We start from the raw sequence: 13,703 nt of genomic DNA on the forward strand, positions 1-13,703 counted from the left end.
TAACTTGGAAGGAAATGGATTGGCCAGTGTAATGTATGTACCTTTACTTCTATTTCTCCCATCAGTCCCATTGCGAGGCAGTCATTGTGATGGATCATGGAGTCTATTATGATAGGAGACCAGGCTTTTTTCTCCCTCCCCCTGTTCTGCCTTCCTGAGGAGTGCCACCTTAGAGGGAAGATAGGTTTTCTTTCTTACTGAACTAATTTTATCCTGTTCCATTATTCTACATTGATTTGCTTTCTGGGCTTTTGAATAAAGTTAAAATAATATGTAGCTTGTGGGAGTTCTTTGTGACTCCCCCATAAACAGCATTTGCTGATGCTTTAATTTCTATGAAATGGAGTAGTAAATCGGGAAGCAGAACAAAACGAAACATTTGGAAGGTGAAGGCCATTTTTCCGGATCACCCCAAACCCAAGGAAGGTTATACTGGAGCCTTCCAGACCTGGGCCTCTCACAGTGTTTAGCCATTGGCCAAAGAGCCACATCTCTTTATGAACCAACAGTAGCAACTTCAGGGTATCATAATTGAAAATGATTATGATAGACTTTAACTACTGATGCCGTTTTCAAGTCATTCTCCTCTAAACATATAAAATGTGTCATTTTTCTAAGTGTTTATAGGAACTGGACCCGTGAGTTCACTAGTACAGGGAACTTCAGGTGAGGAGACTACCTCTATCAATGTAGATCAGCTTTTTTTCTGTAACATAGCTTTAAATTTTTGCCGAGAGGAGTGATGTCAAATTCAAATAGAAACAGAGCACTAAGTTGTCCATAAGTGTCCCTCCAGCTTTGCTATTGACTTAGAAAATCACAAATTGCCACTATCTATGCTTTATTGCATTTTATTTATTTTGTTTGATATCTCCCAATTATATTTTTTAAAAGTTTTAGTTGATATTTTGTCTTATAGCTTTGTATAAGTGCCCTTCCCTCTTCTTCTCCCAGAGAGCCAGCCCATGAAACAAATAATATTTTTTTAGAGAAGAAATAATTAGCACAACTAATCAATACATTAAAAAAAGTTCAAAAACATGTGCAATGTGTAGCACCTGTGGACCTCCTACCTCCATGCAGGGGTGGGTTGGGGGTATCTTATCTTATTTCTTCATTTAAGTTCTGCTTGATCTTTATGAATTTATTACTTTTTTGTATGTGTTCTATTTTTTGGTGTGTAGTTATTTCCATTTCCATTATTATAATTATTGTGAATATTGGTTTTTTGGGGGGCTCTGCTTACCTCACTCTGCATTACTTAATTATAGATCTTTTCAAACTTCTTTTTTTCATCACACACATTTTTCCTTACAGGACAGTAATATTCTATTACATTCATCCACTGCAATTTGTTTAGCCTTTACTCAACTGGTAGGATGATTTTGTTTCTAATTCTTTGCTATTACAAAAAGTACTGCTATAAATATTTTGGTGTATATGGGGACTTTCTTCTTATTGAAGGCTTTCTTGGGGTATGAGTCCAGTAATGGATTCTCTGGTTCAAAGGATGTAGATATTTTGGTTTCTTCTTTTGAACAGTTCCAAATTACTATCTAAAATGGTTGTACCATTTTGTACCTCCATCAATAATACATTAGTGTGCCTATCTTTCTACAACCTCTCCAATGTTGACTTGCCATGTTTTATCATTTTTGCCAATTTGCAAGGTTTGAGATAAAACCTTAGGGTTGTTTTGATTTGCATTTCTCTTATTATCAGTGATTTGGAGCATTTTTCATGTTGTTGTGGATACTTTGCTGTTTCTCTTTGGAGAAATCTATATTTTATATATTTTAAATATCAACCCTTATCAGAGAATTTTGATATAAAGATTTTTTCCCATTCAACCCCTTCCTTTCTTATCTTATATGCATGAATTTTGTCTGTGCAGAACCTTTTCAGTTTCAAGTAATCAAAGTTATCAATTTTGTATTTTGTAATTGCCTCTATCTTTTGTTTGGTTAAGAATAGATTTCCTATTTAGGGCTAATTAGAGGTGTATGATCTGTTTCTCTTCTACTTTTTAAAATAGTATAATCTTTAATGTTAATATCACATATCCCTTTAGAATTTATTGTGGAAGGTGGCATAAGGTGTTAGTCCAAGTCTAATTTCTGCCAGACAGATTTCCATTTTTCTTAGTAGTTTTTTTTTTTTATCAAATAAGGAGTTTTTTTTTCCTAGGCATTGTATGTTTTCCACTTTATCAAGCACTGGGTTATTGAGTTCTATAGTTTCTGATTCTCCCTTGTCTAGTTTGTTCCATTGAGTTATCTCTCTTATTTTTCACCAATACCAGATGGGTTTGATGACTGCTGCTTTATAATATAGTTTGGAGTCTTGAAGTGCTATTTACCAAAGAAGGAGAGACTTTTTCATCCTTTCCCTTGATATTCTAAATATTTTGGTTTTCCAATGAATTTTGTTGTTATTTTATATAATTCTATAAAGTATCCCTTTGGTAATTTGATTAGTATAGCATTAAAGGTACAAATTAGTTTTGGTAGTGTTGTAATTTTTATTATACTGATACAGCCTAGCGACGAACATTGACTATTCCTCAAGTTATTTAACTTCTTTGTTTCTTTAAGGAGCACTTTGTAATTGAATTTGTACATGTCTTTTTTGTGTCTTGGTAGGTCAGTCCACAGATATTTTATGCATCTTGTAGTTATTTAGAATGGGATTTCCCTTTCTATTATTCCAATCTCAGAATAGCCAGGAAGATTGTAGAGGTTATATGACTTTCCCAGGGTAATACATTTGGTGGTAATAATGACAATAATAATAAACATTTACATAGCACCATAAGGTGCAGCTAGGTGGAACAATGGATAGAACACTGAGCCTGAAGTCAGGAAGGCCTAGGTTTAAATCTGACCTCAGACATGTGCTAACTGTGTGACCCTGGGCAAGTCACTTAATCCTGTTTGCCTCAGTTTCCTCATCTGTAAAATGAGTTGGAGAAGGAAATGGCAAACCACTCTGGTCTCTTTGCCAAGAAAACCCCAAAAGGGGTCACAAAGAGTTGGACATGATCGGAACGACTGAACAACAACAATAACAATAAGGTTTGCAAAGTGCCTTATGTATATTAATTCACAACAATTCTGGAAGGTAGGTGCCTTTTTTTTTTTTTTTTTTTTGCGGGTCAATGGGGGTTAAGTGACTTGCCCAGGGTCACACAGCTAGTAAGTGTCAAGTGTCTGAGGCCAGATTTGAACTCAGGTACTCCTGAATCCAGGGCCGGTTCTTTATCCACTGTGCCACCTAGCTGCCCCTATGTATCCCCTTTTACAGATGAAGAAACTAAGACAGACAGAGGCCAATAAATCAATCAACAAGCATTTATTAAGCACTTACTGTATGCCAGGAACTGTGTTAAGTCCTGTAAAGGTTAAATGACTTGCTTGGAATTACACAATTAGTAAGTATCAAAAGGAGAGATTTGAACTGAGTTCTTCCTGATGCCAAGTCCAGCATTCTCTACCCTGTGTTATGCTACTTCTAAGCAAATTACTTAACCTCTCTCAGGCTGTTTCCTCTTATCTAAAATGGGGCTAATAATAACTATAGAGCCTACTTCACCAGGTGGTTGTATCAGATGAGATAATGTATGCTTTGCAAACCTTAGAACACTGTATAAATGCTATCATCTTCCTCCTCATCATTGTCACCTCTATTATTATGATTGCATATATTAGCTATATCCATGTTAATATGTTAGATCTTCCCCCCACCCCTTAACTCCATTGCTTTGTTTGCCTATGAAAATTACTTCTTTAAAACCCAAGGAGGACTTTCTGCTGGATGAGAAAATGATGAGAAGCTCCATCCTGTGGTGCTTAGGACAAATAAGAGCAAATTATTTCCAGGAGTTTATTATGTATTCACTCCCCTCTGAGGCTATGCATGTGCCAGTCATTTATTTTCATTATGTTTATTGTGGAGACAGCCTTGATATTAACAATGTGAATAAAACAAACAAACATTTTTGTTTGCTACCTTTGGAAAACTCTTTAGGGTCCATAGACTCATTTAGGAAAACTTGATTGTGTAAAACTCATTTGCAAAAGCAAATAAAATATATGATCAGGGATATAGCTTACTTGGCTAGCATATGAAATGGGCTCAAATGTAGACAGAGTTCTGGTTTTACTCCATGGCATAGACTAGCGGTCCTAGGAGTACTTGATTTGGGCACTAACAGAGCCCATAATAAGTTTATGGAATCACAGAGTCTCAGGGTTAGGAGGGATGTTGGTGATCATCTAGTTCAACCTTTTCCTTCTACAACATCTCTGACAAATTGCCATTCAGCTTTAATTTGAAGATCTTTGGTATTTGGGAACCCAATGACTCCCTAGGCAACTCATCCTACTTTTTCACTGATTGTTTAAATTTTCCTTATTTAGCCTAAATATGCTTCTTTACAGATTTAGTTGCTGTTATGTTCGACTGAACTGACGTGATAAAATCTTGTTTTTTAATTCAGGTGGTTGATTGCTGAGCTTTGTTTATTTGTAGGATCCTTATAGTAGAAAGGAGAAGATAGTTATGGTGTCCTGAAAATATATGAGTGGAGGGACAGTTAGGTGGTGCAGTGGATAGAGCACTGGCCCTGGAATCAGGAGGACCTGAGTTCAAATGCAGCCTCAGACACTTAACACTTACTAGCTGTGTGACCCTGGGCAAGTCACTTAACCCTAATTGCCTCACCAAAAAAAAAAAAAAAAAGAAAAAAGAAAAAGAAAATATATGCGTGGAACTGGAATTTCAGGGAAATAAATCCATACTTAGCAAATCTGGTGTGTTTCAGTCTCTTGATATATCGTGTCCTTTGAAATTGTAAGGAGGAACCTGTCCCTGTTCTAGGGTTTTTTTTTGTGTGTGTGTGTGTGGGGGTAATGGGGGTTAAGTGACTTGCCCAGGGTCACACAACCAGTAAGTGTCAAGTGTCTGAGGCCGGATTTGAACTCAGGAACTGAATCCAGGGCTGTTGCTTTATCCACTGAGCCACCTAGCTGCCCCTTCCTGTTCTAGGTTTTTAGGAAACTTAGGCTGGGGTATCTAATATATTGCTACTTATAAATGAGAGGCTTTAGTATCAGTTTTGGACATTAAGCATGTATTAAGTCATATTAACTGTTAGTAAAGAGAGAGCACCTGGTTCTGAAAGTTCTGAAGCCCTACATACCTAGGATAGAGGGGAGAGAGAGTGGGCCATATAGCTGCCTCCTTCAGCATCCCAGGCCAAGAGAGTGTGAGAGAGCGTAAGCTCCCTGCAGTCCAGAGGAGAGGCTGCCCTTACACATTGCTCAAAGCTAATTGGCTAGCATCATTCAAATCTATTGGTTTACTGGACTTAGGGGTGGTCCATATTAAAATGAGCAGTATGTGCTGAGGTCAGAGTCCAGAGGAGAGACCCTCTGAGGGGAAAGGCTTTCAGGTAGGTGTGGTTCTAATCTCTATTGTTTCTATTCAGAGTCTTAGGTCAAACTTAATTGACTCTGGGTTGGCCTTAAAAGAGGTCAGGCAGTTAGGCCCTTGAGTTGGGGGTTCTGGGACCCTTAAAACCAATTGTTTTCTCATATATATATGTATATAAATAAAAAATATATGTATATAAATATAAAATAAAAAATATATAAATATATATATACATACATACACACACACATATATAAATATATATGACTATGTCCTCCTATGATAATGTGACAAACTCCAGTTGTTATATTAGGCCAATGTATCTGGAAGTAGGCAAGGATGTACAAGTTATGGAAAAAATGGGAAGAGGAAAATTATATATATATATATATATTTTTGGTGGGGCAATGAGGGTTAAGTGACTTGCCCAGGGTCACACAGCTAGCAAGTGTCAAGTGTCTGAGGCCAGATTTGAACTCAGGTCCTCCTGAATCCAGGGCCGGTGCTTTATCCACTGCGCCACCTAGCCACCCCCAGGAAAATTATTTTTGATGTAAAGTGAGAAGGCATGGCTAGACAACATTTTCTCTGAAAAAGATTGTGTACCTGTGTTTGTGAGCACAGTGGACCACAATCTCAATATGAATCAACAGTGAGACGTGACAACCATAAATACTTCACTAAAATGAACCCAGTGTTCAATAAATGGGCATTAGGGTTCTGAGCTAGCATGTCTTGGTCAGATCATTTCTTGATTATTGTGTTTGCTTGGGGGAGCCACATTTTAGTAAAGTCATTGGTGATTTAAAGAGCATTGGAAAGAGGGCAGGCAAGGTTCATGGTCAGTTCAATGAATTGGAGGTGTTTAGCCTGGAAAATAGACATAAATGGGGAAGGGGAAAACAATACTTGAAGGGCTGTAAGGGGGAGGAAAAGTGATTGCCCCCATATATCAAAAACACAAGCAACATCTTGAAGTCAAGGTCAGTCAATAAGCACTTACTAAGTATTAGGCACCGTGCTAAGTGCTGGAGATGCAAAGAAAGGTAAAAAGAACTGCTGTCCTTCAGGGAGCTTATATTCTAATAGGGGAAGTAACATAAAAGCAACAACCCTCTGGTAGAAGTACTGATCTGGAAACTTGTGGAAAAGATGTGGATGGGGAGGTTGTGGAGGGGTTCAATATAACTATAGACTGGATAATCAATCTGGCCTGGAATAATTAACAATTGACTACAGTGAAAGAGCTGCTCTCAAATAATCTATAATAAAATAAAATAAAATAGAAAATATATTCAGCCCTATCAGGTTTTCCTCCTAGCCTCTTAACTCTCTGCTTATCTTTCATTGCTTATTTGGTTTTTGCTAAGGATGGGAGTCCTGCTATCCTAAATAAAAAACCCGCAAAAACCCAGTCTCCTTTATATTTTCAGCCAGTCACACTATCTTAAAGCAGAGAGAATCCCTTGTCTTCTCTCTCTCCTCTCCCTCCATTGGATGAGTAAATTATTGTTGTTCTAATCGGAGCTGTTCTAATGATCACCCTGGTGGAAAGGCTGCATCTCACTTATGAATTCTAGCAGCAGGGCTCTGGGAGGCAGCCTGGACTTACCATCATGATAAAATATTTTTCAGTCCCTAAATTTGAAAAATATGTAAGAAAAACATTGCCGTTGGCTTTGTCTCAAGAGGAAGAGGTGGAACAAACAGCTGAATGAAATGAAAGTATTGTTGCTTGTTCATCTCACTGTGGGAGGAGCTTCCCTCAAGTTAGTCTTATACTGATAAGACTATTATAGAAAATAAAATAAAATGGAAGCCTATAAAATACTGAGCAACAAGACTTAAAAAGGTCAACCAAATTTAAGCTATACAATAGAAAATATAAAATATTTTTTCCTTTGATATGTATTAAGTATACTTTTATATTGGCCATGGATTCTTATGTATCAGTTAATAATATACATTTTTGCCAGTAACAATTAATCTTGTACTTATTGTTTAACAACAGACCAAATCGAGAACATTAGAAATGTTTTTATTTTTTGCAGAGAACATTTAATTGAATTTTGTTAGTCAAATCCAAGGTTACATAATTTTTAAAAAGAGAGAGAACTTTGTTATAATAAGTTTAGAGCTTACACATAGAATCTATACTTTATGAAGCGATGTGGCACAATGATTAGAGATCTGGCCTTGAATGCAGGAAGTCCTGTCTCTCACACGGAATGGTTGTGTGACTCTGGGCAAGTCAATTAACTTCTCAGTGCTCTAGGCAACAATCTAAGACCAAAAGTTGCAGAGGAATTGCTAACCTGAAATGGTAGAGAAACTTCTCTCATTCCAACGTCACCTATATCAGGGAAATCACAGGTACAGTGCCTATTCCTAGCTGTACCTTTGTGCCAATTATATTAGTTTAAATGCCTTTCCCTTACTTCTACTATCCAGAGTACTTTTGTGGTTTTTTTAGGTACTATGTCACTAAGTGATGGGTAAAGCTGGCAAATCCATTCACTTGCCCATTGGAATAATAGTAACTAAATCATCCAGGAAAATACGCCTCCTTTGATTTCCAACGTATTCCTAAGAGGTTATTTTTTTTCCTTTCCTTTCCTTTCCTTTCCTTTCCTTTCCTTTCCTTTCCTTTCCTTTCCTTTCCTTTCCTTTCCTTTCCTTTCCTTTCCTTTCCTTTCCTTTCCTTTCCTTTCCTTTCCTCTCCTCTCCTCTCCTCTCCTCTCCTCTCCTCTCCTCTCCTCTCCTCTCCTCTCCTCTCCTCTCCTCTCCTCTCCTCTCCTCTCCTCTCCTCTCCTCTCCTCTCCTCTCCTCTCCTCTCCTCTCCTCTCCTCTCCTCTCCTCTCCTCTCCTCTCCTCTCCTTTCCTCTCCTCTCCTCTCCTCTCCTCTCCTCTCCTCTCCTCTCCTCTCCTCTCCTCTCCTCTCCTCTCCTCTCCTCTCCTCTCCTCTCCTCTCCTCCCTTCTTTCTTTCTCCCTCTCTTCCCTTCCTTTCTCTGTTTCTCTCTGCCCCTTCTTCTTTCCTCTGTCTCTCCCTTTCTTTTTCTTTATCCCCACCTTTTTCTTTTTTCTATCTCCACCCTGACTCTGCCAGTTTCTCTCCATTTCCTCCCTCCATCTACTTTTCTCTTTCCCTTCCATCTTTCAGTCTGTTTTTTCTTTTTCCCTCTCTTCTTCTCTTCTTTTTTCTTCCTCCTCTCTCCCCCCTCTCCCCCTTGTCTCCCTTTCCTTCTCTCTTCCTCTCTTGCCTTTTTTCTCATTCTTTCTCTCTTACTTTCTTTATCAAATGGGCAAATGGAAAATTCTCTTTCAAATTATATTAACATTTCCTTTTTTCCATTTGTATCTGAATAATTGGTTCATTTAGAGATAGGAAGGTAAATGGACATAATTCTACATATGGACTATAAGGTTATAATGAATTATAATATGAATTGTAATACAGTTGGATTATAATGAGAAAGGAAAATAGAAAGACTGTTGGGGCAGAGGTTGACAGTGCTGGCCAAGTTATACCCAAGCATGTGAATGAAATAGGTCTTTCCCTACTGTTAGATTCCTGCCAGGAGGGAAAGCAAGAACTTGGCACTAGAGGCTTGCCATGCTGCTGTCCTCAGAGAAAGGGTAGTGGGCCAGAATTATACTATTATTCATCTACTCTATTTGGCAATCGAAAAGGTGCACATAATTACCATCAGAGATGTTGGAAGTTGCAAAAAGTTTGTCCTCATCATGTTTTTCATCGAGTCCTAAATCTTTTCATCTATTCTTTCAGGCTCTTGGCTTTCCTACCTTCAGATTGCTCGGCATCTTTATTTGTTTTTATCATCTAGATCAACTCAGATTGATTTGGTGGCTTTTTTCTTGAGTCAGAAGCAGACTTTCCTCGATATATTTATGTCCTTGCCCCCTTTCTACTAAAAAAAAATCTTTCCAATTCAAGTTTTCATTCTAAATTCATCTCAATCCCTAGGAGTTAGCACATTTTCAGTACTACCAATAATACTTGCCAGGCTGTAATTTTCTCATCACAAGCATCCAAGTTGAACTAACGCTAATCTCATTCTAATTTGGTTTGCATAGATCTCAGTGCTGGCACTTAGGGAAAGGTGAACAGTAATTTCTTATTCTTTTTCAATTGTCTCCTCCCCCTCCCCCATGCCTTGCACATACAACCTAGCTCAGCTGTTTATCTTATTTTGTTTTTTTAGATTGCTTTGTGAGCAGTAGGAAACAGTCTGGCAGAACAAAATCAATGACTTTAAACAGAAAACTTCTTGATGATGAAATTGCTGTGAATTAGGTGTTGGCTTGGAGGGAGGAGGCAATCTCATGGATAAGATATATTCTTATTTCCCTTCTGTGTAATGGAAAACACCAAGGGGTTTAGGGTTAGAGGCTGTCAAGTGAAGGGCCAAGACCATCTCTTGTTAATTGTGGGAAGGAAAATAATACTGGCATTATCCATCTTACTGAGTTATTGCCAGCAAACCATCTTATAAACTACATAGTGCTATATTTATAGGAACTAGAAATATATCCATGTTTCCTAGTTAATTATAATAGTTGGCATCTGATAGAAAAGTGCCTTGAGAGTTGGGAAGACCTGGATTCCAATTATTGACCTTGGTCAAGTCATTTAATTTCCCAGTGCCCTACACAACTCTTTAAGTCAATCAGTTGTATCAGTTGAGGGAATTTCTTCATTGAGAGTTGCCTATTCCAATGAAATCACAGGTCTAGCCCACCTACAATGGGATTAAAGGGAAGGGGGAAACTGAGCTTGATTTTATGACATCTGGCTTATTAATCTTCTACTCTCTTGCCCAGTGGCCAGCCCATTCCCAGAGTGGAGTATACAGAAGAAGAGACCAGAACTTGGGGGGTTGTATTCAGAGAGCTCACCAAACTTTATCCTACTCATGCTTGCCGAGAGTATTTGAAAAATCTCCCTTTGCTGACGAAATACTGTGGCTACAGAGAAGACAATGTGCCCCAACTTGAAGACGTCTCCATCTTTTTGAAAGGTAAATTTTTAGGCATGCATCCTTTCTTAATCACTGTTTTCTTTGCCTTTTTAAGGGAGCGATTTGGAGGTATGGCTCCTTTTGAAGCAAATGAAATGTTAAAAAAAGGAGCATTGGGGCATCTAGGTGGCACAGTGGATAGAGCACTGACCCTGGAGTCAGGAGTACCTGAGTTCAAATCCGGCCTCAGACACTTAACACTTACTAGCTGTGTGACCCTGGGCAAGTCACTTAACCCCAACTGCCTCACTTAAAAAAAAAAAAGGAGCATTAAATAAGCAATTGTGGATGGGTCATGGTGTCATGAAGCTGAGAGGTATCAATATGTCGAGAATGGAATTTGATTTGTTTGTTTATTTATCTCAAGGCCAAGGACATATGTCTCTATGGTTGGTAGCTTAAAGGTTAAATCACAAAGGACCTTTGCAAATCATAGGTTCAGCTACATTTAGGACTCAGGAAAAAACAGCTTAAAAACCTTTTTGATCAGGCTAGAAGCACAATTTAAGTTCTTATTTGATGGTGGTTGGATAAAGGGAAATGAAATTTTAGTGACTTCTCTCTGTATAAAGAGTCACCAGGCACTTCCATTCTTTTAGCATTTGTTCCAATTTATGGTTGGGAGGAGAAGGGAAAATCAAAATGGCTCCTTGGCTTCTCCCTTTCTCTGACTATGGGTATTTTTCAGAGTTCAGTCCTTGGCTTTTTAGTCTTCCATTTCTCCCCTCTCTTGCTTGTAGAACTCATCCATCCTTTATTGCTGTGAATTGCATTTCTGCCCTGGGTGACTTGGAAATGTCTAGTCAGCATCTTCCTCCTAAACTCTAGTTCATATTTCCAGCTAACTATTTTGTACCTCAGCTTGGACGGACCACCATTGCCATAACCTCAGAGTCAATGTTTCTGAAACCAAGCTTATGGGATCATGGATTTAGATCTAGAAGGGATGCTAGAGGTCATGAAGTCCAACCCTCTCATTTTATAAATGGGGAAACTTCAGTACAGAGAGATTATATAATTTGTCCTGGGTCACAAAGATAGTAAGTCTGAGACAGAATTTGAATTTTTTTTAAGTGAGGCAATTGGGGTTAAGTGACTTGCCCAGGGTCACACAGCTAGTAAGTGTTAAGTGTCTGAGGCCGGATTTGAACTCAGGTACTCCTGACTCCAGGGCCGGTGCTCTAACCACTGTGCAATCTAGCTGCCCCCCAGAATTTGAATTTTTTCCTGCCTTCTAGTCCAGCACTCTGGGCAGCTAAATAACACAATAGAATGCCAGGCCTGGAGTCAGGAAGACCTGAGTTCAAATTCAGCCTCAGGTACTTACTAGAAATGTGATCCTAGGCAAGTCACTTAACCCTGTTGCCCTCAGTTTCTTCATCTGTAAAATGAGCTGGAGAAGGAAAAGCAAACCGCTTCAGTATTTTTGCCAAGACAACCCCAAATGTAGTCACAAGGAGTCAAGCACAATAGAAAACAATGGAAAAGTCCAGCATTGAAGCCACTGCTCTATCTTGCTGCCTCATCTTTCCCTATCCAACTTTTCTCTCGTTCTGGTTGACTTTTCTATCAAAAGTATTATCATTCTCCTATTTGAATTATTTTTAAAACCTTTCCCTCAGTCTTGGCCCCCATGGAACACCAGTCTTTTAAATTTTTTCTCTCTCACTACTTCCCAACATAAACCTTCTGCTGGAGAAGTCTCCATTGTCCATTAGACAAGACTTACATATCCATACACCCACACCTTTCTCATTCTGCACTTGCTGTCTTTCTCTCTCTGTGCCTGTTGAAATCCTTCCTATGGTTTCAAGCCTGCCTCTGGCTCCATGTCTTCCATAAATACTGTTCTGACCTGTCTAGCCAGCAATTCCTCCATTTTCTGAGCTTGGAGCACTTGAACATGAGTCTTTTATCCCCATTTGACACTCCATAGACTCATAGATGTTGAGTTAGAAGGGACCTGAATGATCATTTAATTTCATCCCTCTATTTTACAGATGAGGAGACTGAGGCCCAGACAAGTGAAGTGACTTGCCCAAGACCACACAAGTAGTGAGGGACAGAGATGGGATTTGAACTCACGTCCTTTGATTCTAAATCCAGTCCTCTTTCCATTACACCACACTTTGTCAAAGAGGAGATCATTGAATGTCCAAAAACAATTTATCATTAAAATATTCAATGGGTAGCCATCTGAAATGGAGGATGTAGAGGGGGAGTGATGATGTCATAGCACAAGTGAACGTGGTTCATGAAGAAGGCTGGAGTTGAAGATTAGGGTTATTTGGATGTTAGTACTAAGAGCTCTGGGAATGGCTTTCTTTTCAAAGTTAATTGGATCTTGCTTTATAAACAATGTTCTTCTCTTTCAAGTTTCTCTTATAATGAGCAGAAGTTTTCAGAATGGAGGCCTATTACAAAGCTGATATCAGGGGATGAAAAAACAGGAGAGAGAGAAACAGAGAATGGGAGAGAGGTAGAGACACAGAGATACACACAGAGATAGAGACACAGAGGAATACACACAGAGAAAGACACAGAGGTATAGAGAGACAGAGACACACACAGAGCCATACACAGAGACAGAGTTGCAGAGAGACATAGGGAAAGAGACAGAGACATAGAGAGACAGACATATACAGAGACCCAGAGAGAAAGAGATAGAGACACACAGAGAGACAGAGAGAATAGAAAATAGAAAGAGAGAGCTAGAGAGATATTATCATCTTTCTATACACATGGGGGACATGAATATGTCCTATATTATGGCATAACAGCAAAGTAAAATACTTTATAATCAGGTTGTAAAAATTGTATTCTGATGGTTTTGCTTTTCCAACTTGAAGCTAAAGAAGCCACATTGATTTTTATGTTCAGAATCAAGCAAATAGCAATAAAAGATGTGTAAATAAATAGGATTGTTTTCCTAAATATAAAAGAAATTGTAATTGTAGAGGATGAGAAGAGTTTGGTTCCCATTATGCTAAAAAAGGTTACTTTGAGTTGAGACTAGTCTGTAGCTTGCTACAGAGTCATCAAAGAAAATTGAAATACTTTTGTGCAAAATGTACATTTAGGCAGTAATAAAAAAATTCCGTGTGATACCTTGTAAGTATCATTTAAAATGTTTTGCTAATGCCTTTTGTTTTTATATAGTAATTTTTTCCAGATCCACCCCTCCCCTATCTCCATGAGCTCTCTCTTATAACAATTAAGAAAACCAATAG

The 13,703-nt window shown here is 38.4% G+C and overlaps 1 protein-coding gene across 1 annotated transcript in view; it reads left to right on the top strand.

The window, feature by feature from the left end:
• Positions 1–13,703, top strand: part of TPH2 (tryptophan hydroxylase 2) — a 134,281-nt gene that overhangs the window by 34,548 nt on the left and 86,030 nt on the right. The window contains exon 6 of the mRNA XM_043967865.1: positions 10,277–10,473. Within this exon, the coding sequence (XP_043823800.1) occupies positions 10,277–10,473 (197 nt within the window). The remainder of the gene's footprint in view (positions 1–10,276; positions 10,474–13,703) is intronic.

This window comes from Dromiciops gliroides, chromosome 5 (genome assembly GCF_019393635.1).
Source record: "Dromiciops gliroides isolate mDroGli1 chromosome 5, mDroGli1.pri, whole genome shotgun sequence".
Lineage (NCBI taxonomy): Eukaryota > Metazoa > Chordata > Mammalia > Microbiotheria > Microbiotheriidae > Dromiciops > Dromiciops gliroides.